General features: G+C 41.2%; 1 protein-coding gene across 1 annotated transcript in view; it reads left to right on the top strand.

Annotated features, from left to right (window-relative positions):
• The window catches only part of SERPINE2 (serpin family E member 2), a 28,816-nt gene extending 6,797 nt beyond the window's left edge, over positions 1 to 22,019 (top strand). The window contains exons 2-9 of the mRNA XM_033150264.1: positions 5,684 to 5,959; positions 8,353 to 8,580; positions 11,303 to 11,500; positions 15,831 to 16,029; positions 16,149 to 16,249; positions 16,592 to 16,678; positions 17,771 to 17,854; positions 21,399 to 22,019. Of these exons, the coding sequence (XP_033006155.1) occupies positions 5,704 to 5,959; positions 8,353 to 8,580; positions 11,303 to 11,500; positions 15,831 to 16,029; positions 16,149 to 16,249; positions 16,592 to 16,678; positions 17,771 to 17,854; positions 21,399 to 21,436 (1,191 nt within the window). The 5' untranslated portion in view covers positions 5,684 to 5,703 and the 3' untranslated portion in view covers positions 21,437 to 22,019. The remainder of the gene's footprint in view (positions 1 to 5,683; positions 5,960 to 8,352; positions 8,581 to 11,302; positions 11,501 to 15,830; positions 16,030 to 16,148; positions 16,250 to 16,591; positions 16,679 to 17,770; positions 17,855 to 21,398) is intronic.
• Positions 22,020 to 22,460: the final 441 nt, after the last annotated feature.

Here is a 22,460-nt window from a genome sequence, read left to right as displayed (position 1 = left end):
CCAACCTGAACAGTGTGGAGGAAAGTGTTCTCTGCTTCCTCTTGTTATTGGTTGGGGGAATTCTCTGTGTGTGTTCATGCTCTTTGTTGAAAGGGGTGAGGGTGGAATTGGCCTTTCTGGATTAGCTCTTCCTCTGTTTTTATGAAAGGTGTTTGCACTGGCTTTCAAAAACTTTCCTCCTTCCTTAATGTATAGCTGATGGAACCTTTACATTTGCCATCAAGCATGACCTTGACTCCCTCTTATGGAAATCTGCTTAATGTGAGATTTCCAAGTGCTTCCTAGCGTTCTCACTGAAATTCTTTCTTGGGTTCTTAGTCTACAATTTCACTACACCTCGTGGTAGGATTGTGCCCCACAGATGATGCCACAAATTATGCTTATGAAGCCTAGTGCTTAAGTCTGAAACTTTTATTTTTCAAGAGAAGATTGTATTTGACATGTTTCTGCTTTTTAAATTTTCTGTAGGCAGTGAGAGCAGACTGACTTTTTTCCTTGCTGCAAAATTGTCTTAGCAGCACTGCCATAGTGATGTGACACTTGTATTCATGCCTAATTCTCAGGGGTAAAGTCTGAAATCTTTGTGGCATGCATTTTTTAGCCCCAACAAAGCTCTAAAATGGATATTATCACTATCATTTTTTTCTCTTGCAATTATTTATTATGGGAATGGTTGGCCACCCGTGGTTTCTCCTTTCCGTTTCTCAGGCATATTGCTTCAATTACACAGACACTATCTCTCCTGTCTGGGATTATTCTGGTGTTATATCTTCCAGTCTTGGTAGGGGAGAGAGAGAGCCAACATGGGGTTAGAGGAAAGGCCACATTTCCTCTTTTCAATTTGTAACTATTTTGAGGAAACTTGAGGGTAAACAGGTAGCTTTAACTCATTAATAAAAAAAGAGGAAGGTTATCATGGCAGTTCCTAAAATGGTCTGTATTGGGAATGTTGCAATTTACCGTATATTCTGGCGTATAAGACGACCCCCAACTTTTCCAGTTAAAATATAGAGTTTGAGATATACTCAACCACAGATTTTCCACCCGGCGTATAAGACGACCCCCGACTTTTGAGAAGATTTTCCTGGATTAAAAAGTAGTCTTATACGCCAGAATATACTGTAATTTGTTTGCCATCTTGACGGTGGATTAGTGAAGTAGTCAGGCTTGCAGATGACAACAGTTTATTTCAGTGGACGAGCTGTTGTTTGGTAGTGCATGTGGAATGTGTTGTATGTAATATCATGCGACTCCATTTAAAAGTAACTCTGGTAGCAGGGCTGTGAAATACTGTACCTTGGAATGACAGCAGCTCTTTAGAGTAGAGATAGCCGGTTGGTTTTTGTTTTATTACAACTCCCATCAGCTCTGGCTAGCATAGCCAATTGTCAGGTTGTAGTCCACAAAATTTAGAGCAGGTGTGTGGAATATTTGGCTCTCCAGATGTTGCTGAACTCCAGCCTCCATCAGCCCCAGCAACCATGGACAATGGCCAAGCTTGATCCTGGGGCTTGGGGGACCTTTAGAAACAGTATGGGATATAGATGGCTGAAGATGAAAGAGAAATTGGAAGAAATCACCCCCCTCCGAGAATGGAGGAGCAACTTGGGATCCATGCCAATGTAGTGGCCTCTTACTTAAACCCTCTGCTGAAAGCTTATGAATGGTTCATTTCTCTTTATTTCCGGAAATATGTGCCCTCAATAATTTCACATGAATCTAATCTAGCCAATAAAGTCTGCTCCAGGAAGGCAAAGATAAGACTAGTTTTCTTTATAATGGGCACATTACAGTCATATTGAATGTGTTTGGTGAATGTGTTTCATGATAAGATAAATGTTGCTCTTTTTGCTCTTTGTTCTGCTTCTAGTGACCAGAAGTGTAGGTGAATATTTTCATTGATTGCTACAATTTATTTGGCTCTTGAGAAGGCGAGGGGCCAGAACACTGCCCTACCTTTCCCAGTGGCTTTTCCATGTGGATGGCAGTTTCAAATCTCGTCTTAATAGAACATTTAAAAAGTGAGAAGGGTACTTGTAAAACTTTCCTAAGCTATAATTAGGAAGCTGGAGGGTTTCCCTGTGCAGTAAACAGTAGTTTAGCAGTAAATTAAGGCATTATTCAAGCAGAACAGAGTACAGTTGACAGCTATGTCTGCATGTCAGCCCATTTCACTGTTACTTGCTTAACTCACATCCCGTAAAGTGGAATAAATGTTTATTTGCTAGTTATAAGTAAAACTGTCTCTCACCACCCAACCCTAATCTTTCTACAAAGTACTACTGGTGGTCAAAAAAAAAGATTTAAAGACTGTCTTAAGGTAAATTTTAAAAAATGTAGTATAAACACCAACAATTGGGAAACATTTGCCTGTGAGTGCTCCATTTGGAGAACAGCCTTTACCAAAGGTGTCATGGGCTTTGAAGACACTCAAACTCAGGACGCAAGGGAGAAATGTGCTAAGAGGAAGGCATGCTTGGCAAATCCACACCGTGATCAACTCCCGCCCGGAAACCAATGTCCCCACTGTGGAAGGGCGTGTGGATCCAGAATTGGCCTCCACAGTCACTTACGGACTCATTGTTAAAACTGTGTTTATGGAAGACAATCTTACTCGGCTACAAGTGATCGCCAAAGAAGAAAACATTTATACTATAACAAGTTACATATTGTAGAGGCAGACTTATATGCCTGATATTGGAGGGTGGAAATCCTTTTGGCTCTGTACCATTCCTTTAACCCATATCATCTGAATTCAGAACAATCCGAAATTTAAGATTTTGGGGGGTGGAGATAGGACAATAAGCATGTGAATGAACAATGTTAAAGTGTTCTGAAGTAGATGGAAGCTGTGCAGTTTTAAGTGTTCAGTGAAAGGTTGCAAAAACTGACTTCAGTAAAAACAAAAAACCCCAAAATTTCAAATATTAAACTTGCAGTTCACAGGAGATCACCCTATGGCCTTCCAGATGCTGTTTGACTCAAACTCCCATCAGGTCATGCTAGCAGGGACTGGTGGGACCTAAGAGACCAACAGCATCTCGAGAGCCACAGGTTCCCCACTCCTGTTGCAGAAGGATGCAGTGTGCCTAAAATTAAAATAGGAAAGAAGAATCTGGTCCCAGGCATTATTTCTTGCATTGTGTGGCAGCAGCAACTTCAGAGGTGTAGAAGCGTTTTCAGATGGTTCAGAGAGACAAACTTAGTTGGTCTCTAATTTTTTATTTTATTTTGTTTTGACTATGGCAGACCAACACGGCTACCTACCTGTAACTTGAATTTTGAGGTTCTCTCACAACACACACCCATGCATACACTCATTTGTTTTTCTGTGGTGATCTCACATAGCGGAGGGTTCTGTGTGAATGACGCAACCATGTGGTAGGGACAGATTGAGTGGTATTTTCCTATGTAGTCAGCACGATATCGCAACACAGAAAAGCAGCTCTCACACAACTGCAGCTAGGTGTGAAGGACACCTGGGACTTGCTAGCTTGTCAGCAAATAGTCTGTTTTGATGACACTGTGCCAGTGAAGCCACAAGTTCAACTTCTATTCAGAAAATCTAAACAGTGTTAAACCTGTTACCAATAATCAAGGTTGTTTTTTTAAAAAATCCATTCATTCTTACTCACTCCCAGTTCTTTCTTCTTCTGTTGCTGCATATTATCCTAGAAGAGCCCCTCAACTTCATGTCTAGGATATTCTGGCATATTCAATGAAGAAGGCAGCTTTTTATAGTTTACAGAGTAGGGATGGAAGGATATATCACTTCTGGTTCTCTCAGTGTCTAATTTTCCAATCTTCAATCCAGTTCTCTACAATGTGCAACAATTTGCTATCTATCTATCTATCTATCTATCTATCTATCTATCTATCTCATCATGGAAATTATTCATCAGTTTTGTGCAAATTTCTCCGAATAAACACATTTTGAAATGCAGGCTTGACTGGTGTACATATTTTTGCAAGCAGTTTTCCTTAGTACTGTACAATTTATTTTTCTACTTTTTTCATTAATATTTTCTTTTTGATGCACGCTTTGCCATACATTATGCATTTTTGTAAACACTGGTTGGGGAATTGCATAGCAAAATTTGGATGAGTGCAAATTTTGAAGGCTAGCTGTGCTTCAGTTCATATATGGAGAGGTAGCAGTCTGGCTGCGTAGACTGCACTGATCATGGGGTCATTTTCTTTTGAATCCAAGGCAGTTAAGGTTGATGTAAGAGGGCCTAGCTTTTTAACAGATAGAATGGTAACCTACAGTTAACTCATTGGAACTCACTTAAATTTTTTTCAAGCATTTCAAGATGGGAGGGGGTGGGATTAGGGAGAGTTTAAGAAGAGGACAGAAACCTTCTCTATGCTCAAGTAGTATCAAGAAGAAAGCATCGAGTGGAAGATAATGGACCTTTATAGCTGATCAGGGCACATCTCTATTGCTTATAGGACATAGAACCAACTCCTAAGAAAAGCTTAGGAGAGGAGCATAGTAGATTCAAGAATACAATCAGGTTTGCCACAAGCCCAGAATGTAGAAGGAAGATTTTAAAATTTTGGTAATGGTAATACTTAAGTTTCTAATGCAGTCAAATCAGCAAGCTATAAAGCCCAGTAGCTTACCAACTCTTTATAGAGCCAAATGAATTGAGAGTAAGATTCTGATATTTGGGCCACTGAGCCTAGAGCTTGCCGATCAGAAGGTCGGTGGTTCGAATCCCCACAACGGGGGGAGTTCCTGTTGCTCGGTCCCAGCTCCTACCAACCTAGCAGTTCGAAAGCACGTCAAAGTGCAAGTAGATAAATAGGTACTGCTCCGGCAGGAAGGTAAATGGCGTTTTCATGCGCTGCTCTGGTTTCACAAGAAGCGGCTTACTCATGTTCGCCACATGACCCAGAAAAACTGTGGACAAACGTTTGCCCTCAGCCAGTAAAGCGAGATGAGCGCTGCAACCCCAGAGTCGTCCGCTGTTGTGTATTGAAGTGTTACTTATGAATAAAGATAAATAAAGATACTTTCGTACCACTACTGGCTGGACGCACTATTTAACATCCGCAATTGGACTTAACTGTCAGGGGTCCTTTACAACAAGTTTATAAACCATAGTTAGGATTTGATTTAATATACATGTCTAGGTTAGCAGTCTGAGCATGATTTCAATCACTATAGAGTGGCTGGAGTATTTCCTGTACATGGTACAAAATCACACATATAACCATTAAGACAGTTGTAGCCAGCATGGGTAGTCTCAGTCACATGACCATTGATCAGGGACACTGGGAGTTGAAGTCTAACATTGGAAGACACTGTAGTGGTTACCCTTGATATAAAAGCACTTCATGTGCTTAAAAATGATTCCTTTGTTCTCTAGCATGTACAGTAGTGTGCAACCCTAAATGCCTTTTCTGACTTCAGATCCTGAACTGATGACTTAAGCTTGTCATCAATCATGTTTTTTATTCCTTCTAGCCTCTTTCTCATATAACAGTAGTCAATGTTTTTTTTTTCCCTTTCTTGTGAAAGGCTAGCTCTAAGGGTGCTGGATTTAAGGTCTGAATTTGTGGTGATACATAAAGGCATATGACTTTCAACCAGTGGGGACAGTACCTGCAAATAAGAGAACTGACATGCTTCTTTTGCTCAGTCCTTAACTTTGTCTGCTTCCCCCTCTCCTTTTAGATTGTTTTGGGTTAGGAATCATGAACGGGCATCTTGCTCTCCTCTTTGCTGCCTTGATTTCTGCGTGCCTTTGCTTCCCACCGAGTCCCCTGTCTCTTGAGGAACTTGGCTCAGACATTGGGATCCAAGTTTTCAATCAGCTGGTCAAAAGCAGGCCGAAGGAGAATGTTGTGGTTTCCCCGCATGGAATTGCATCAGTACTTGGAATACTTCAACTTGGAGCTGATGGCAAGACAAAGAAACAGCTAACAACAGTGATGAGATACAGCGTAAATGGTCAGTTGTTTTGATCTGTTGTTGTGGGCTTTGGGGTCTTTGTGTTCTTATGGGAAATTGCGGCATAGGTGAGAATTATTTTAGTCACTGATACAAAGTGGGACTGATAGCAATAACAGTCGATACTGTGTTTGAGAACACTAGCCAGTTATCTTGGTCTAGTGTGTATTAAATAAGTGACAGTGAAGCAGTATCTCTAATACCCGAAGGCATCTTTGGGCACAGTGTGAAGCATTGATGCTAAACACAGTTAGTTCAACAAGGACTGTCCTCGTGGTTCCAAAGAAAACAGAGTTGAGTATCATTGACAGGCTTGTAGGAGAAGCATAAAATGCCCCTTTGTGTGGGACTGACAGCTTTTCATGCCTGCCTCCAGATGTTGACTAAAATATCCCTGCATTTAGTGATTAATTAAATCCACAGTACTGTTGTGGTATCAAACTGTGCAGCCTTTCCAAAGTTCTACTTTTCTGCTCAGGATCTTGCTTTTGTCAGGCTGTATTCCTGACACTGGCAGGCAGCAGAGTTGCATTCCTAGCCAGTAACCCTCCCTTGACAGGAGCTCACTAGACCTTGTTGTGCCCCTTAGCATGGGTGTTTTGCAAGTGCCAGTATGATTTACAAGCACATATCAGAATGGTAGTACCACCATTAACATAACTCACTCTATCAATACCTTCCTCCCCAAAAATATTAATTATAATGGAACATTTCCCTATGCCTACTGAAACAAGAATACTATAATGTACTAGCAAGTACACTATTGCACCATGACTTATTTTCTCTTTTGGGAAATGGAAATGACATATTGCTGAGTCCTTTTCCAAACCCTGAAGATAAGAACTCATTTGTGGAGTAATCTTGAATACCAAGAATTTTATACCTACTAGATCTATTTAAATCATCTGCAAGCATCTTGGTCCGCTGATATTTTTTCCTGATTATATTCAGACCATTCTGGTCACGGAACTCCCTACACAAAAGTTTAAGTACTTTCCCCCAGCCACTTTGCATTGGAACTCCAAACAGCATAACACCTTCATGGTAGACAAAGCAATTCCTCTCATGGAACTATAGGCCCCTAGAGTATGTCTTTAGTAAACATGGTTTAGCAAACAGGAGAGCTAGCAGCAAGTCACACCCTAGTTCTATCATTTGCCCACAGTGAACTGCTTAAATAAATTGGTGGCAGTGCCCAGAATTTGCTCTGAGGGTGCACGATTGGTAAAACGGCAATATTGCAATCCAAGTGTAGCTCTATGAAAATTATATTCATGCCAACCAACAGTGAGTACCGTATTTTTCGCTCCATAAGACGCACTTTTTTCCTCCTAAAAAGTAAGGGAAAATATCCGTGCGTCTTATGGAGCGAATGGTGGTCCCTGGAGCTGAATTGCCCAGGGGCCAAAAGCAGATTGTGTTTTTTATTTTACAAAGAGAAAAGGGAGTGTTGAAAGGACCCCGCTCAGCAGCTTATCAGCAAGAGATCGGGAGAGAGAGATAAGAGTCCCGGCTTCCTTTCAGCCCCGCCCTCCTTTGTTGAATGTGCTGCAGAGGGAGGTTGTTTGTTTCCCCAGGACATGTGACTGGCTGATTAGATTATCTGTCTGGAAACAGTAGAAATGGCTCCCTTTTCTTAAGATTTTTCAGAAATGTGAGTTAAACCCCATAAAAATGGGGCTTTTCCTCTTTGCTTTTCACCCTTTGCAAAAAAAAGCTGCAAAACCTTTAGCTGATCCTCAAAAAACAAACAAACAGGGTTTTCCCTTTGCAGAAAAAGCAGCAAAACTTTTAGCTGATCCTCAAAAAAGGCCTTTTGCCTTTGCAAAAACAGCTGCAAAACTTTTAGCTGATCCTCAAAAAAGCCAGGGCTTTTCCCTTTGCAAAAAAGCTGCAAAACTTTTAGCTGATCCTCAAAAAAAAACCCCAAAAAACAACAGCAGGGCTTTTAGAGGAGGAAAACCAGAAAAATATTTTTTTTCTTGTTTCCTCCTCTAAAAATGAGGTGCGCCCTATGGTCCAGTGCGTCCTATGGAGCGAAAAATACGGTATCTTCCTCAAGGCTGCTTTGTCTCTCTTGCAGTTCATCTGTTAAGTGCATTTGATTGATCTGTTGTCTTGGTACATTGCTTGAACTTCAAAAAAGGGGCTGTATGTTGGGCATGTTCCATAATGCCTAAGGTTTGCTCAGCTCTGGAATCCCATAAACAAAGATATTTGGAAGTAGATTCCACTGGAATAATTGGAACTTGCTTCTGAGTGAACATGCCCCAGATCAGTTTTAGGTGGCTTCTCAACCTCTGTCTGTGTGCTTACCACTGCTTATTTTGAAGAGGATATTTTAAGCATTTATTATTATTTTTACTAAAGATTCTTGCTTGTTTTTCAATCAGGAGTTGGCAAAGTACTGAAGAAAATAAACAAAGCCATAGTCTCAAAGAAGAATAAAGATCTTGTGTCAATTGCAAATGCTGTCTTTGCAAAAAGTGGCTTGAAACTGGAAGTGCCTTTTGTTTCAAGAAACAATGAAGTCTTTCAGTGCAATGTTAAGAGTGTGAACTTCGAGGACCAGAACACTGCCTCTGATACTATCAACCAGTGGGTCAGAAATGAGACTAAGGGTATGTGATACCAAACAGCTAACTTTTGTGAGTCCCCCCCTTGTTATCCCGTCTGTCTTGTTTCTGCTCTGTTTGTTAGATTTATCTCACTTCCCACTCTTATTCACGACTCCTAACATGTAGACCAGGGGTCAGCAACCTTTTCCAGCTGTGGGCCGGTCCACCATCCCTCAGACCATGTGGTGGGCCGGACTATATTTTGAAAAAATAATAATGAATGAATGAATTCCTATGCCCCACAAATAACCCAGAGATGCATTTTAAATAAAAAGCACACATTCTGCTCATGTCAAAACACCAGGCAGGCCCCACAAATAACCCACAGATGCATTTTAAATAAAAGCACACATTCTACTCATGTAAAAAACGCTGATTCCTGGTCTGTCTGTGGGCCGGATTGAGAAGGTGATTGGGCCGCATCTGGCCCACGGGCCTTAGGTTGCCTACCTCTGATGTAGACCGTAAGCTACTTGGAGAAGGAACTGCTCTGCTTTGACTTGGTTAGTATGTAAAGCACATTGATGGAGCAGAATAGTAATAAAAGTGTCTTGGAATGGGCAATATCCCTTTGCGTTCCTGGTTTCCAGTACCCCTCACTTTGAGAACAAAGCAGGTAGAACACAGTGTTTGGGGTCAAATAAGGCCACAACTTTCTTGATTACAGAAGTTAATAGGTTTGGCATAGACCAGGCATGTCCAACTCCCAAGAGACTGCAATCTACTCCCAATATAAAAAAAAAAAACTGGCAGTGACCTACCCATTGTCATTGGAGGGAGGAGGAGTGTGTGTGGGGCGGGTTGATTGCCCAGAGTTGTTGAGCTTTTTTTAGGAGGGAAGTGCCTAGAGTTGTTGAGTTTTTTGGGGGGAGGATTGCACAGAGTTTTAAAGCTTCCCCCCCTTAACTTTTTGTACACAATAAGGATCCCACGATCTACCAGGGTCAGCTGGGGGTCTACCAGTAGATCGCAATCTGGTTGGACATCCCTGGCATAGACATAGGGTGTAACCATAAAACATGCATCCTGCCTGCTGGAAGTATTGCCGTAGGGGTCGAGGCAGGGGGGATCTATGACTTAAATCAAATAGGTTTGCCCCCGTGGGGTTGCCACCTTGAGGAGTGCTGTGGCCCTAGCTCCCACTTGGTGCCTGGAAAAAGCATTTCCGGTTCCAGTATTCTTTTAATGGGGTGCCGCTTTCCCTAGGAGAGGCAGGCAAAGGCTTACAACCTCCCCTCCAACAAGCCAACCCAGTGCCAAAACCATCACCTATGGTAATACAGTGGTGCCTCGCTAGACGAAAATAATTCGTTCTGCGAGTATCTTCGTCTAGCGATTTTTTCGTCTAGCGAAGCACCAATACAAAGTAGCGGTTTTCACGCGACGGAATTTTTTTTTTCCCCGTCTTGTGAGGCAGCCCCATAGACTTTTTCGTCTTGCGGGGCAGCCTTCCGCTAGCGAATGCCTTTCGTCTAGCGAGTTTTTCGTCTAGCGAGGCATTCGTCTAGCGGGGCACCACTGTAAAAGTGTCTTGGATTTTGGCAGTATCCCTTTCTGGAGTGTCTAGACCCCGACACACTATGCTGGAACTGGTCTCTTCCTCTTCAGCTTAACATTTCTTTCCAAATTCTTTGAAAAACTGAGCTTTAAACATCCGAAACATTTGGTTTGATTTTGTACACCCTGTCTGCGAGTACAGGCTGTTCTTTTAAACATATGAAGTGTAAATCAATCTACAAAATGGCAATTAATATCAAATCTTTTTCACTAAACTTGTAACATCCACTTGAGTACACAGGTACTGGCAATTTCCTTGATACTCACTTATCTCACTGTTTTGCCAAGAACACCATCGCCTCAAAAATTCCCTTCTGTCCCTGTATTGATGTAAAGTTCCTTTCCTTCCTTGTGTTTTTCTTTATATATTATTCCTTTGATTGTTCTTTGTTCTTTTTGTAATGAGATCTCAAAGAAAAAGCACCAATAGCAAATAAAGTGGGTAGTATTTGGGCCAGGGAGAAAGCTGAACATTATTGAAGCCCTTTGATTTCTTGTTTGTAAACTCATAGTGTTTAGTAAATTACTGATTTACATTACTTTAAAAAAACCAAAACACGAATAAAAAAGCCCATGGACTGATTTGCCCCTGGAATTTAGGGGAATATTTCTGCATAAATGCCAGAAAACTTGAATTGGGGGGGAGGGGTTTGGTTGCTGGAGGCTTCAAGATGTTAGTGCATGCTGATCATGAGACTGGCACATATGTGTACAGAAGGACAGCAAGGTCTTTGAACAAGGGGGGGGGGGTCCTTTAGAACAGCATTCCCCAACTTGGTGCCCTCCAGATGTTTTGGATCATAACTCCCACCAGCCACATATGAGAGGGAAGGCTACTTTAGTACAAAATGGATTTCATTGGGTTCGATCCAGGCAAACCTCCAAGTGTATTGAGAAGATTTGAAGAAAGTTTGGCAGCAACCCAAGGCTAGTTCCAGGGGCTGGGAGCTCTAGACCTTCTATCAGTCTTTCTTGTGCTTTACTAAATCACAGCTGAACTCCAGCATAGGTCTTCTGTGCATTCTCTTGGTCTGAATCTTGTTGTAGCTTTTATTTAATGTAACTTGGTATTGAATTGGGTCCTCCCCCCTTCTCCCTTTCAGCTTTTATGATTAATAAGCTTCTTTTTCTGCTCGTAAAGTATAGGGTTTTCTTTTGTGCTTTCCAGGTATGATAGACGGCATCGTATCTCCAGATTCCCTTGATAGTGAGCTGACCAGATTGGTGCTGGTAAATGCAGTATACTTTAAGGGACTATGGAAATCACGTTTTCAACCAGAAAACACAAAAAAGCGAACATTTAACGGAGCTGATGGAAAGACTTACCAAGTGCCTATGCTGGCTCAGTTGTCAGTGTTCCGATGTGGTATGTTCAATAATTTTTTTTCTTTGCTGAACTGTGTTTTTTTTGCTCTAGAGTAGATTTCATCCTTAAAGCAGCAGGTGCCCATCTTGCCTGCTTTCCCCCAGTTTCTGAGGAAGGCAAGGTAAAAAAAAAAACCTGGAGAAACTCAACATGTATAAAACCATCCCAGAGTACACTTTAAATTTTGTTCTGATGTTCTTTTTGGAAGGCACCAAGCATGAGAACAGCAATGGTTTTGCTGGTATGGCTCTGCACGACAGATAGGGAACCTGTGGCCCTCCAGATGTTGTTGAACTACAAGTTCCATCATCCCTGGCTTTGGGCAGTTCTTCCTGGGGTTGATGGGGACTGGAGTGTGCGGAAATGTCATTGTTTCTTTGGTGTGTGCGCCCACTAGTATTGACGCTATCTACGGCCCCCTTTTTATCCTAAGCTTGGCTATGTAGTTGCCATTTCTTGGCCAGTAACACTTTGATTAGCTCAGATTCTTGCTGATTCCTTTGAAAAATACTTCATGATTTCAGTTGCCTTGGAGGAGGCAGCTAATGTAAGTCTCTGCCTGCTGAGAAAGAAGTGATTCAGCACGAGCATTTTAAATCTTGTAACATTTCCAATCTCAGTTCCAATGTAACATAGAGAGTGTTTGAACAGAAGGAAGTGTTCTCAAAGAATGTGGAACTAGTGGCCTTGCAGATGATGCTGGATTCCAGCTCCTGTTAGCCCCAACTAGCATGGCCAATAGTCTGGGAAGATGGGGGGTTGTAAGGGGGGCCACAGAGTTCCCAATCCTGTGCTACTTTATCCCTTTCAGAATCCCCTCTTCGAATGAGATGTGGTCAGGTGTCCTTTCATTCTTGGCAGAAATCCAGCACTAACAGCTCTGATCTTCTGTTGAAACATTTTGTGTTGATAGATAGCATATGGTCTTCCTAATAAGCATTAGTACTCTCATCCCCTTAAAGAAACCCAAGCTGGATTAACAGGTTTTAGCTCCATAATTCATAATTAAACGTTCATATCTCAATGCATGCATCAAATTCAGACTCTGAATAAAAATGGAGGGGGTGGGAAGTGAGAACAGCTTTTAAAAACTGCACCAGTTAATTGGGGGCCAAGCACTTAAAGTGCAATATTGTGCATGTTTGCTTGGAAGCAACTCCTACTGGGTTCAATGGGCTGGATCCCTAGTAAGTGAATTAGGATTCCAACCCACTTTGGAAAGTCTTCATTAGCTTGTTCATTTTGATTAATTAAACTTGGCAACCCTAATACAAATGCTGGCTTACAAAGATTCTGTATTTCACAACAGATTATTACTGTTTGCAATACTGCAAATCTATAATGGGATGTTTTGTATTTCAAGATTTCTGAAAGAGGCACCTTATTGCTAATAAAACTATTATTGTAATCTTTTGAAGTTGCCAGTTGAACCTTACTTTATTACTAGCAGGATGCTTATTTAAATGTTGACTGTAAAGACCAATGAGAATAACTAAAAAAGGGATCACAGGAGTCCTTAAACATTAAAAACCTTTACATATTTCTGTTGATGGTACCCCATTCTCCTTAGCATATGCAGCATTTGAGAATAGAAGCTTTTTACTGAAACTCTGTAATACCAACTGGAAAACATTGTGCATGCAATAATAATTTGCTGTAGTTTTTTCCAACATTGTATTTTTGTTGTTTAGCTAAGCCACCTGATTTCTCATATGGATGTCCTGCAAGAGAGTCAACAGTAGATGTTCTGTTTGAATCCTTTACCTATTTGATGATAGTTTAAAAAACTTAATATTTACACATTATCGTTTGGCCAGTTGCAGCCTTCTTACAGTATTAACATTAATTCTTATCCAAAGAGAGCAGTTGCATTTTAGGACTGTTTTCTTGTCCAGTGTAATATTTGGGGGTGCAAGGTGGCAAAAGGAAGGCCATCTGTTCTGTGTTTGGTCTGCCCTAGCCTCACTTGACAGGGAAATTCATATAAAGAATCTGCTGAATACATTGGTAGATTTTGGTACCTTTAGGTAGCAAACTTCCTTCTTCCAAAGAATGCCCTCTTCATTATTGTTATGCTGTCACTGAGATAGCTCGTGTCACATATACTAATATTGAATTCAGGTGCTGTTACTTTTATTAAATAGAAATGATAACAACATTTATATATCACTTGATGGTTGTAAAACCTCTAAGCTGCTTGCAGCAATGTTAAAATTATCAATAAAACAGATCACAATATTTAAAGACAATTAAAATTAACTGTAAAAAGGTTAAAACACACCCATAGCTGTGAGTCTGGGCAGGGTTGCCTAAACAAAAATGCTTTAAGTTGTTGTGACAGCTTTACAGTGAAAACAGGGCTGCTGGAACAGAAGGTATCAGCATCTTCAGGGAAGCTCCAATGTTTTCAGAAGTACAAAGCAAAAGAAAAGGGGGGACACTCTCCTGTCAAAAAGACTCAAAGACAGACATACTTAGAGCTGCAAAATGCTTGAGTAGTTGTGACAAGCAATGCATTTGCTGTATTTCCTGACTGTTTTCTTGATGTCCTCATAATAATATCAGATTCATGGCTCGTGTTTAGAAGTTATGTAGAGACAGTTGGTATGAAACCTGGCCGGTTTGGGGATGTCTTTCCCCCAGTTTCGAACATGGCATGAGAAGATAGGGAAAGCCCCTTTTTTGGTTTCTGTATGTCTATTTCCTTTCAGCTTTAATCTATTGCAGAAGCATTGAGAAACAATTGCTATCAATAGCATGCCTTCATATGCAATGATATTCAGGTACACCACCCTGGGGTATGCAGCGGTGAAAAGGGTGGGTTATGCATTTTAAAAAGTTTAGTTGTGGCGCCACAACTTCTGTAATGTTCTTTAAAGGAGGCTTCACCAGCCTGAGGAAGGTGTGATTAGGGCAGCCATAGGCAAACAAAGCCCTCCAGATGTTTTGGGACTGCATCTCCCATGATCCCTAGCTAACAGGACCAGTGGTCAGGGATGATGGGAATTGTAGCCCGAAAACATCTGGAGGGGCAAGTTTGCCTATGCCTGCATGGGGTCAGAGCCATTCATTAAATGTGTGAGGGTGTTTATATAAACATTAAGAACATAATTTACGGAGCGTAATAATAATCAGAATAATAATAAAAGAATCATAAGAACAGTCCCCTCCCCACAAACATTTAACAGGCCATAGATTATTTAATGGCTAAAGGCCTGAGTAAAGAGGAATGTTTTCATCCAGCGCCTAAAGAAATGTAATGATGGTTCCAGGCGAGCCTCTCTGGGGAGAGCATTCCACAAATGGGGAGCCACCACAGAAAAGGCCTGTTCTTGTGTTGTCACCCTCCAAACCTCTCAGGGAGGGGAGACATAGGGAAGGGCCTCAGAAGACAAGTGGAGGGTCGGGGTCAGTTCATAAGGGGAGAGGTGGTCCTTCAGGTACTGAGGTACCGAGCCATGTAAGGCTTGATAGGTCAACACCAGCACTTTGAATTAGACCCAGAAACTAATTGGCAGACAGTGTAGTCAGGCCAGGATCGCAATTATATGCCTTGTCTAGACATGGAATCGTTGGTATTCACCAGTGTGCATTAGAATCAAACTTAATCATAAGTTTTGTTTATTCAGGCCTGTATCAGGATCATTTGCTGAAAACATTGGGGGATGTCATAATGACTCCCTGTCACCCCACAGAACCCCTGAACTTTCCACGAACCAGCTTGTGCAGGTGTGCTGTCTGAAAATCTGTAGCCGCAGAAAATATTGCACAGGCAGAGTCTTCAGACAGTCAGAGCTGGAAGTCTGGGCGGCTGCCTGTTTCTCCTTGCTTTTTCCTTCAGACTACCCTGAAAGGTATGAACAAACTCCTTGGCATTGGGATGAACATGGCCTTTGTGTTTCTCCCGTGAGCACGGGAAGAGATGTTCTGATGGCCAATGGGGCCAAAAGGGAGAATGAACAAATGAGGCTCCCCCTCCAGCCTGAAATGTTTGTGGGTGTGCTGGCTTCACCGTGGTCTCTTCACCTGCAGGGTGATTAGAGAGGGTAAGAAGTGACCTGTAGGGCAGGGCAGCAGCTGCAGATGAAATGAAAGGGGCAAGTTATGATATTCACAAGGAAGTTCTGCCTTTCTTTCTCTGCCAGCAACTTACTTGTAGATCCGTAACTCTCCTCCTGCTTCAGGGAACAGGCTGAGGACAAGCTGATCCAATTTGTTTCAACAGCAACTTATTACTGAGACAGTCTTGCAATACAGACTGAAGGTTTTCTTGTCTTGGAATCCCCCCCCCCCCCCATCCTGTTTCTTTTACTTGCTCTGTTTCTTTCAGGCACAACAAGTACTCCTAATGACTTGTGGTACAATATCATTGAATTGCCCTACCATGGTGAAAGTATCAGTATGCTGATTGCTCTGCCCACGGAAAGCACAACTCCTTTGTCTGCTATTATCCCTCACATTAGCACGAAAACGATACAGAGCTGGATGACAACTATGGTGCAGAAGAGAGTGCAGGTTATTTTACCCAAGTAGGTTCCGTTCCCCCCACTTTATCTCACACATATTTATGTCACCCCTATTGAAAAATCTTTTCGCGATTGGACTTAATTTTAGTCTCAGGCTGATGCTTTTCTGTTGCTCCCACCAGGTTTACTGCGGAGGCAGAAACAGACTTAAAGGAACCTTTACAGGAGCTTGGCATTCAAGATATGTTTGATCAGTCAAAGGCAAATTTTGCAAAAATAACAAGTGAGTTACCCTCTCATTCTCTTGCCCATGAGTTTTAGGACTAGGGATTTGTGGAAATAATTTGGTTACTTTGACTTTTATCCCACTTCTCGCTGAAGTTAAATTATCAAAACACTGCTTTGTGATCTGTCAGTGTCACTTTTTTCATACCAAGTACAATTTTTTTAGCAGGTGGGAAAATGGTGTATCTTAATAACATCTTAAAGTCGATCTTAAGGAGAAGATAGACTTCTCCTTCTGTTTATGTATTACGGAAAGGGTTGGCTGCTCCCTGGAATGTAGCATGAGGATGTGTATACATAATATTTACCGCACATATGTTCTGTGTTTGACCCTTAACAGGAACAGGAAACATTCATGTATCTCAGATATTGCAAAGAGCAAAAATTGAAGTGAGTGAAGATGGAACCAAAGCATCTGCAGCAACAAGTAAGCATTTCACTGGTTCCCCTAATTCATCATTAATGCATATAGAAATTTTAGGGTTGGGTTTTTTTAAAAAATAATCATAATTTCATTAATTTTAAAGTATAGCTGAAATGGCATTGCCAAGCCAGAATAATCATTTAACAGACTTACAGAAAGCACTCCTGCATCCCCCCCCCCCAAAGCCTAATAGGAACTTAGGAAGGCAGACCAATGGTCCATCTAGGTCAGTTTTGTCTACACTGACTGACAGCAGCTCTCCAGGGTTCAGAATGTCTTTCCCAGCCCTGGAGAAGTGGGAGATTGAACCTGAGACCTTCTGCATGCAAAGCAGATGCTCTTCCCCTCAGCTACCCCCTTCCCCAGTTAATGTCACTCTGCAAGTCAAAATTTTTCACTTGGAGATTTCTCTCCCCCCCCCCCCAAGTAGTGTAGAATTTTTCTAAATAAATATCGCTTAAAGCAGTGGCATTCATACAGTCACCAGAGCAATGTAACTCTCAGTACCTACTGGACTTCAGCATTTCCAAATTATAGAGTAATTTGCCCAAATCTAATTATAGTTTAAGAATATAGCATTTTAGTCTCAGACTGATGCCTTTCTGTTGCCCCCACCCCCACCCTGGACTACTTAAAAGGTAAATAGATTAAATTATTCAATTTAGGAAGTACTGGTATATTGCTATCTATTTAGAAAAATGTTCACTGGCTCCTACAAAAAGGTCTAAAGGTGATGCAAAAATGAAAAATACAAAGTGCCTTACAAAAGTATTCAAAATAAAATACTAGGCAGGAACTTTTCAGAACCTGTTTTTAAACCTTGCTTCTGTTTAGGCACACCTGCCCAGATATGTAATTTTAAGGTGTTATTTGATTGGGTAGATTGTTTGGCAGTCGCTGTTCATATATATTGGGGTGGAGGGGATGATGTCAACTTGCTTTTAATGTTTACTTTTAATGGGTATTATTTATATAAGCCACTTAGAGGTTTTGTTGTTGTTGATTAAGCGGTTTATAAATCTTGCTAACTGAAATGTAAAAATAAGTTTAGAACCATAGAGTGACTATTTTTTCCCCTGTTTCTGTTTGTCCCAGCTGCAATTTTAATAGCCAGGTCATCCCCACCTTGGTTTGTGGTAGACAGGCCTTTTGTATTCTTCATACGGCACAATCCTACAAGTAAGTAGTATTGACTTTCACTGAATTAAATGCAAACAGCCTTCCTCAGGAGGCAGAAGTCCGCAGCTGAAAACAGACATCTCTTACATGCTTTCTTGCCTTACGAAATTTGGTCCCGAACCTCCTCCCTCCTTATACTGTGCATAAGAGATTTCTTCTCTTGGAGGCAATGCAGCAGCCCTGCAGCTGCGCAGGATTTCAACACTCGAGGAGTTGTTGCCAGGGACTAACAGGCCCCTCTGTTCCACTGGCATATTTATTAGCTCATCTCCATAAATGGTGCATGCTGGAGGTAAAAGTGCCAACGCTGTGGAGGAAGAGGACTTCTGGCATGAGTTTCCAGACACAGGCAGCTCAGGACATCAAAGGCACATTATGTGATTCCGAAGAGGAGCACTGGCTGGTTGTCAAAACACACATCTCCTCTCTTTGCTCCACTTCGAAACCCTGTTTTTCTTCTAATTGATATTCTAGGCTCAGTATGAGCTAGCTGCTTAGGAAAAAACACCTTCTCACCTCCCTCACCCCCAGCTCTGCGCAAAAATGACTCACAAGGGGACTTGAGGGACTAGGACATCTTAACACTCTCTATCTCGAACTATCTCTATATGCAACATTTCAGTCCTCTCATTGTCTCCTCCACTACCACCCAGCATCAAAGCAGGCTAAGAACAAAATCTGCTGTCATGCACTGAATATTTTAAAGATGTCGTACAGAAGCGACAGGCTGATTTCAGTGGAATCTTCTAGGAAGTGTTGCTCCTGGTAGCAGACATCAGATGCATAAGTGATTTTTTTTTTTACTGAAGCTGTACCTGGTGGGTTAGATCTTTTGAATAACGAATCAGAACTGAAAACCAGCACACTTCGTACATCCACCTTCTCTCACGCAGGGAGGTATATTGCAGGCCCTTTGTATTCTCTGGAAGCAGCTACGCTTAGCAATACCTAGCGAACATTCAGTTATTAATTCAGGACAAGCCCTCTGTATATAACTTCATAAGAAGGGGCTTTTTTTAAAGCAGGGAGTTGGGAATGGAATACTCTGGGATTGAGATTCAGGATGTTTGTTTGTTTTCCTTGTTAAAATTCAGTGGCCCTATTCAGGCATTAAGAGACCTCAGGGAATACTGTCTTGCTTCTGATTTTTGTAGGTTGCTCTGGAAGTCATGAATAAATAAATAGAATCTTGCGTTTTCTAGCACTAGGGGAGGGGAGTACCACACATGAGTGGGTGTAGCGATGAGCACGAGATTGCTGCCCCCCCCCAGCCCGATCCCTGTCACCCTCTGTGAGTTTGAGGGCAGCAGTTTAAAGCAGGGAGCCTGCTTCATCTTCTGGAAGCTCCCCTCGTGATGCAAAACCCCAATATCCCACAAGCAGAGAAGTCTTCCTGCTGCAGACACTACGTTTCAAAAAGTCAGATTTATTTGTTTTAAGTACTTTTGTTATCCTACTTTTTAGCAGAAAAGGGTCCCAGGGCGTCCTAACAAAAATCAGCCACAATTCAGTCTCTGCACTGCAGACTTTTGATTCTACAAACATGACACTCAAGGAAAAAGGAATTATAAGGAAGAAAGAGAAAAGCAATCTGAGACCAGGTCTTAAAAGTTATAGTTCTTATAAGAAACAGCTAGGGTAGATATAATTTAGGTAGCCTGTTGTAATGGCTGCCACTAGGTGATAGTTGAAGGAAGGGCCAAATGCAGCTGTTATTAAGTAGGCCTTGCCTGCCTTAGTTTGTTTTATTTTATATATTTATATGCCATGAGAATCTTACCTTGGTGGTGTGTATAATAAACCGAGTTAATACAATAAAAAGACAGATAAAGAGACTGATATGCTTTATCACATATTTATCAGCAGAATTGTATAAAGTCACTTATTAACAAGCACCTTACAATATACATTTAAATTAATTCACTAATTTTTTTGTTCTCAATATGAAAAGATTAAGTTTGACTGCTGGCCGAAGTTTGGAAAACAAATAGTACACATACTAATTAATTGATTGATTGATTTGTGTATCGCCCTTTATCTGAAGATCACAGGGCGGTTCACAACACAAAACTACAAAATGAGAGCACAAAATACATAAGAAAGCACACAAACCAATAACCCCCCCCCCACACACACACATAGAATTTTTAGAGAATTGTTTTCCCCTGTGGCCTAAAGTTATGTAATGAAGGTGCCTGGCAAACCTCCCTGGGTAGAGCATTCCACAAGCAGGGAGCCACTGCAGAAAAAAAGCCTGTTCTAATGTTGCCAACCCTCTGAACCTCTTTGTAGAGGAGGCACATAAAGAGGGGCCTAATCTCCAGTCTGTCCTGACAGTGGCAGACTTCGGGCTCTCAAATTTCAGCGGTGCACGCTAAAATTCAGCATGTCCCCTGGTCTCTAGCACTTTGTTCTACAGCAGTGTTTTGGTGCCCCCTGCCTTTGCAAAACCACCCCCTGCCCAAAGCCAAAACCACACCCACTCCACCCACCCAGGTCTCTGTGATACAGACCAGATCAGCCTCTTCGTCCATAATCAGATCATGGGTTTGGGAGGTCTTACTCAGTGCCAACCTGGCATTCAGCAACACCAGCCGCAGACTCCAGGGCTGCACACTTTCGCACTAGAAGGATCTTTATGTGCATTTGAGCTTTTGTCGTCCATTCCCCGCCCCCCCCCCCCGGCAGCAGATGCAAACTGATGAACAGAGCCACTCTGATAACCCACATGCACAAGTATATAAAGTGGCTTTTGTGAACTGGCTAGCTGGGAACTCAAGTCCAGAGTGCATGCCTTGCTCTCTTCCTCTCTGTTCTTGGGAATCATTGACGGTGTCTGCTGAAGTAAAATTGCACTGTATTCCAGAACATTTTTTTTTTAAGTCTCATTGATTTTCTGGTACTTGAGTGAAATTTGGGGATTTAAAGCTCTTCAGTTTTACCAGATCCTGTTCCTTAGTGTAAATTACTAAATTGAAAATGAGTCCTTGTCAGGTTTTAGAAACAGGCAGTAAAGTATATTTACACAATAAAAGCAGAATAGTGGTTTCTACTAGGATAACCTGGCTCTTAAAAACACAAGTTTTATCTTTTTCAAAACTCTGTATCAGATGTATGAACGTCTACTGGTTTTTAAAGAATTCTTACATGTTGTCTGGCGTTTAACAGTACCCATTAATTAAAGCATTAAATTTACATTTTCATATACCAACTCTCGCCTCTGAGAAGTTGAATCCATGGACTTGTGAGAATCACAATTTCAAAGCAGTACTGTTTCCTTTTAGAAGGAAGGGCAATATTTGATGATATTCCCTATTAAAACTATGCATCAGAATCAAAATTACCTTAAAACTGAGCCTTTATCTCAGACTAAAAATGGGTTCCACCTAATAGTCATTAATACATTCAAGCTTGCTGCTTAATTGAAAGCATTCTTGCCTAGATTGTATTGAATGCTGAACCATCTGGAGGATTTTGTTTTGTTACAAAACAGGTGAATTGTGAATTAATCCAATATCTGCAATAATGTTTTCTCGTTCCACAGATGCCGTTTTGTTCATGGGACAAATCAACAGACCTTGAATGTGGGAGATTTTCCTTCTGAAGCAAATTTTAAAATGAATGCCCTTCTTCCATTAAATATTTTTGTACATTATTATTTGGCTATGAACTAGCATTTAAGTGTGGTTTGTCCAACTAGGTTTTGAAAAGGAGTTTTAAGTAGCTGGGGAGTGTTGTGGAAAAACAGAATGCCTTTTCAAAACAAGATTCTTAAAACTACTGATTAGTTCCCTGTGCTAATAACCTTTGAAATTTGGGGTGGGGTCTTGAGTATTTTGTATTGTGATTTTAAGTCTTAACCAGAGTTGGAACTAAAGGAGCAACTTTGATTTCTGTTTGGTTGGTACCTAAATGCCCTCCTACTACTATTGCCATCTACCGAGTGGTTTGAGGAGGCATTGCCGTAAGAATTTCAAAGCTTTAGCCATTTTTATTTTATATTGTGCATGCACTGCTGAGACTTAAAACAACTAATGTCCCAGTTAACGCCTTTGCATTGGTGTAATGTTAAACTTGTCATTGCTAGTATACAATTTCTATGGATTTAAATTTTATATTTTTTTGTACAAAGGAAAAAAAATAAAGTCATTATGAACAGATGAAAGCAGTGTAGTATCAAAATGATGTTGGCAGAGATGATTAGTGAGTTGGATGTAAAAGGTCAGCTGCCAAGTGGAAGGAAACGCAAGTTTGAATTCTCTGGACTGATGGGATTTTGCTGTGCTCTGTTATGCGGTAAACAGCTCCAGCAAAGACTGACCTCCGTTTACTCAATATTCTGAAATGTTCCAGACTGTACTATGTATGCAGGTATCCTAAAATACCATTCCTGGAGGTAATGCGGGGACAAGATAATTGTACGTTAAAAGAAATTCATAAAAGTGTCTACGACTGGTGTAGCACCATAATTAAATACAGAAGAAATTGTTAACTGGATCTAGCCACCTCCTTTGGGTAAACCTTTTTCCATGTGTGTTTTTGTTGTGTGTACAAATAAGAACGAGATGAGCTATGCCATCCCTTGAGTCTGTTGGGTTTTGAATAC

The sequence above is a fragment of the Lacerta agilis genome, chromosome 5 (assembly GCF_009819535.1).
Source record: "Lacerta agilis isolate rLacAgi1 chromosome 5, rLacAgi1.pri, whole genome shotgun sequence".
NCBI classification, from domain to species: Eukaryota; Metazoa; Chordata; class Lepidosauria; order Squamata; family Lacertidae; genus Lacerta; species Lacerta agilis.
This window is presented reverse-complemented; position numbering and strand designations above follow the sequence as displayed.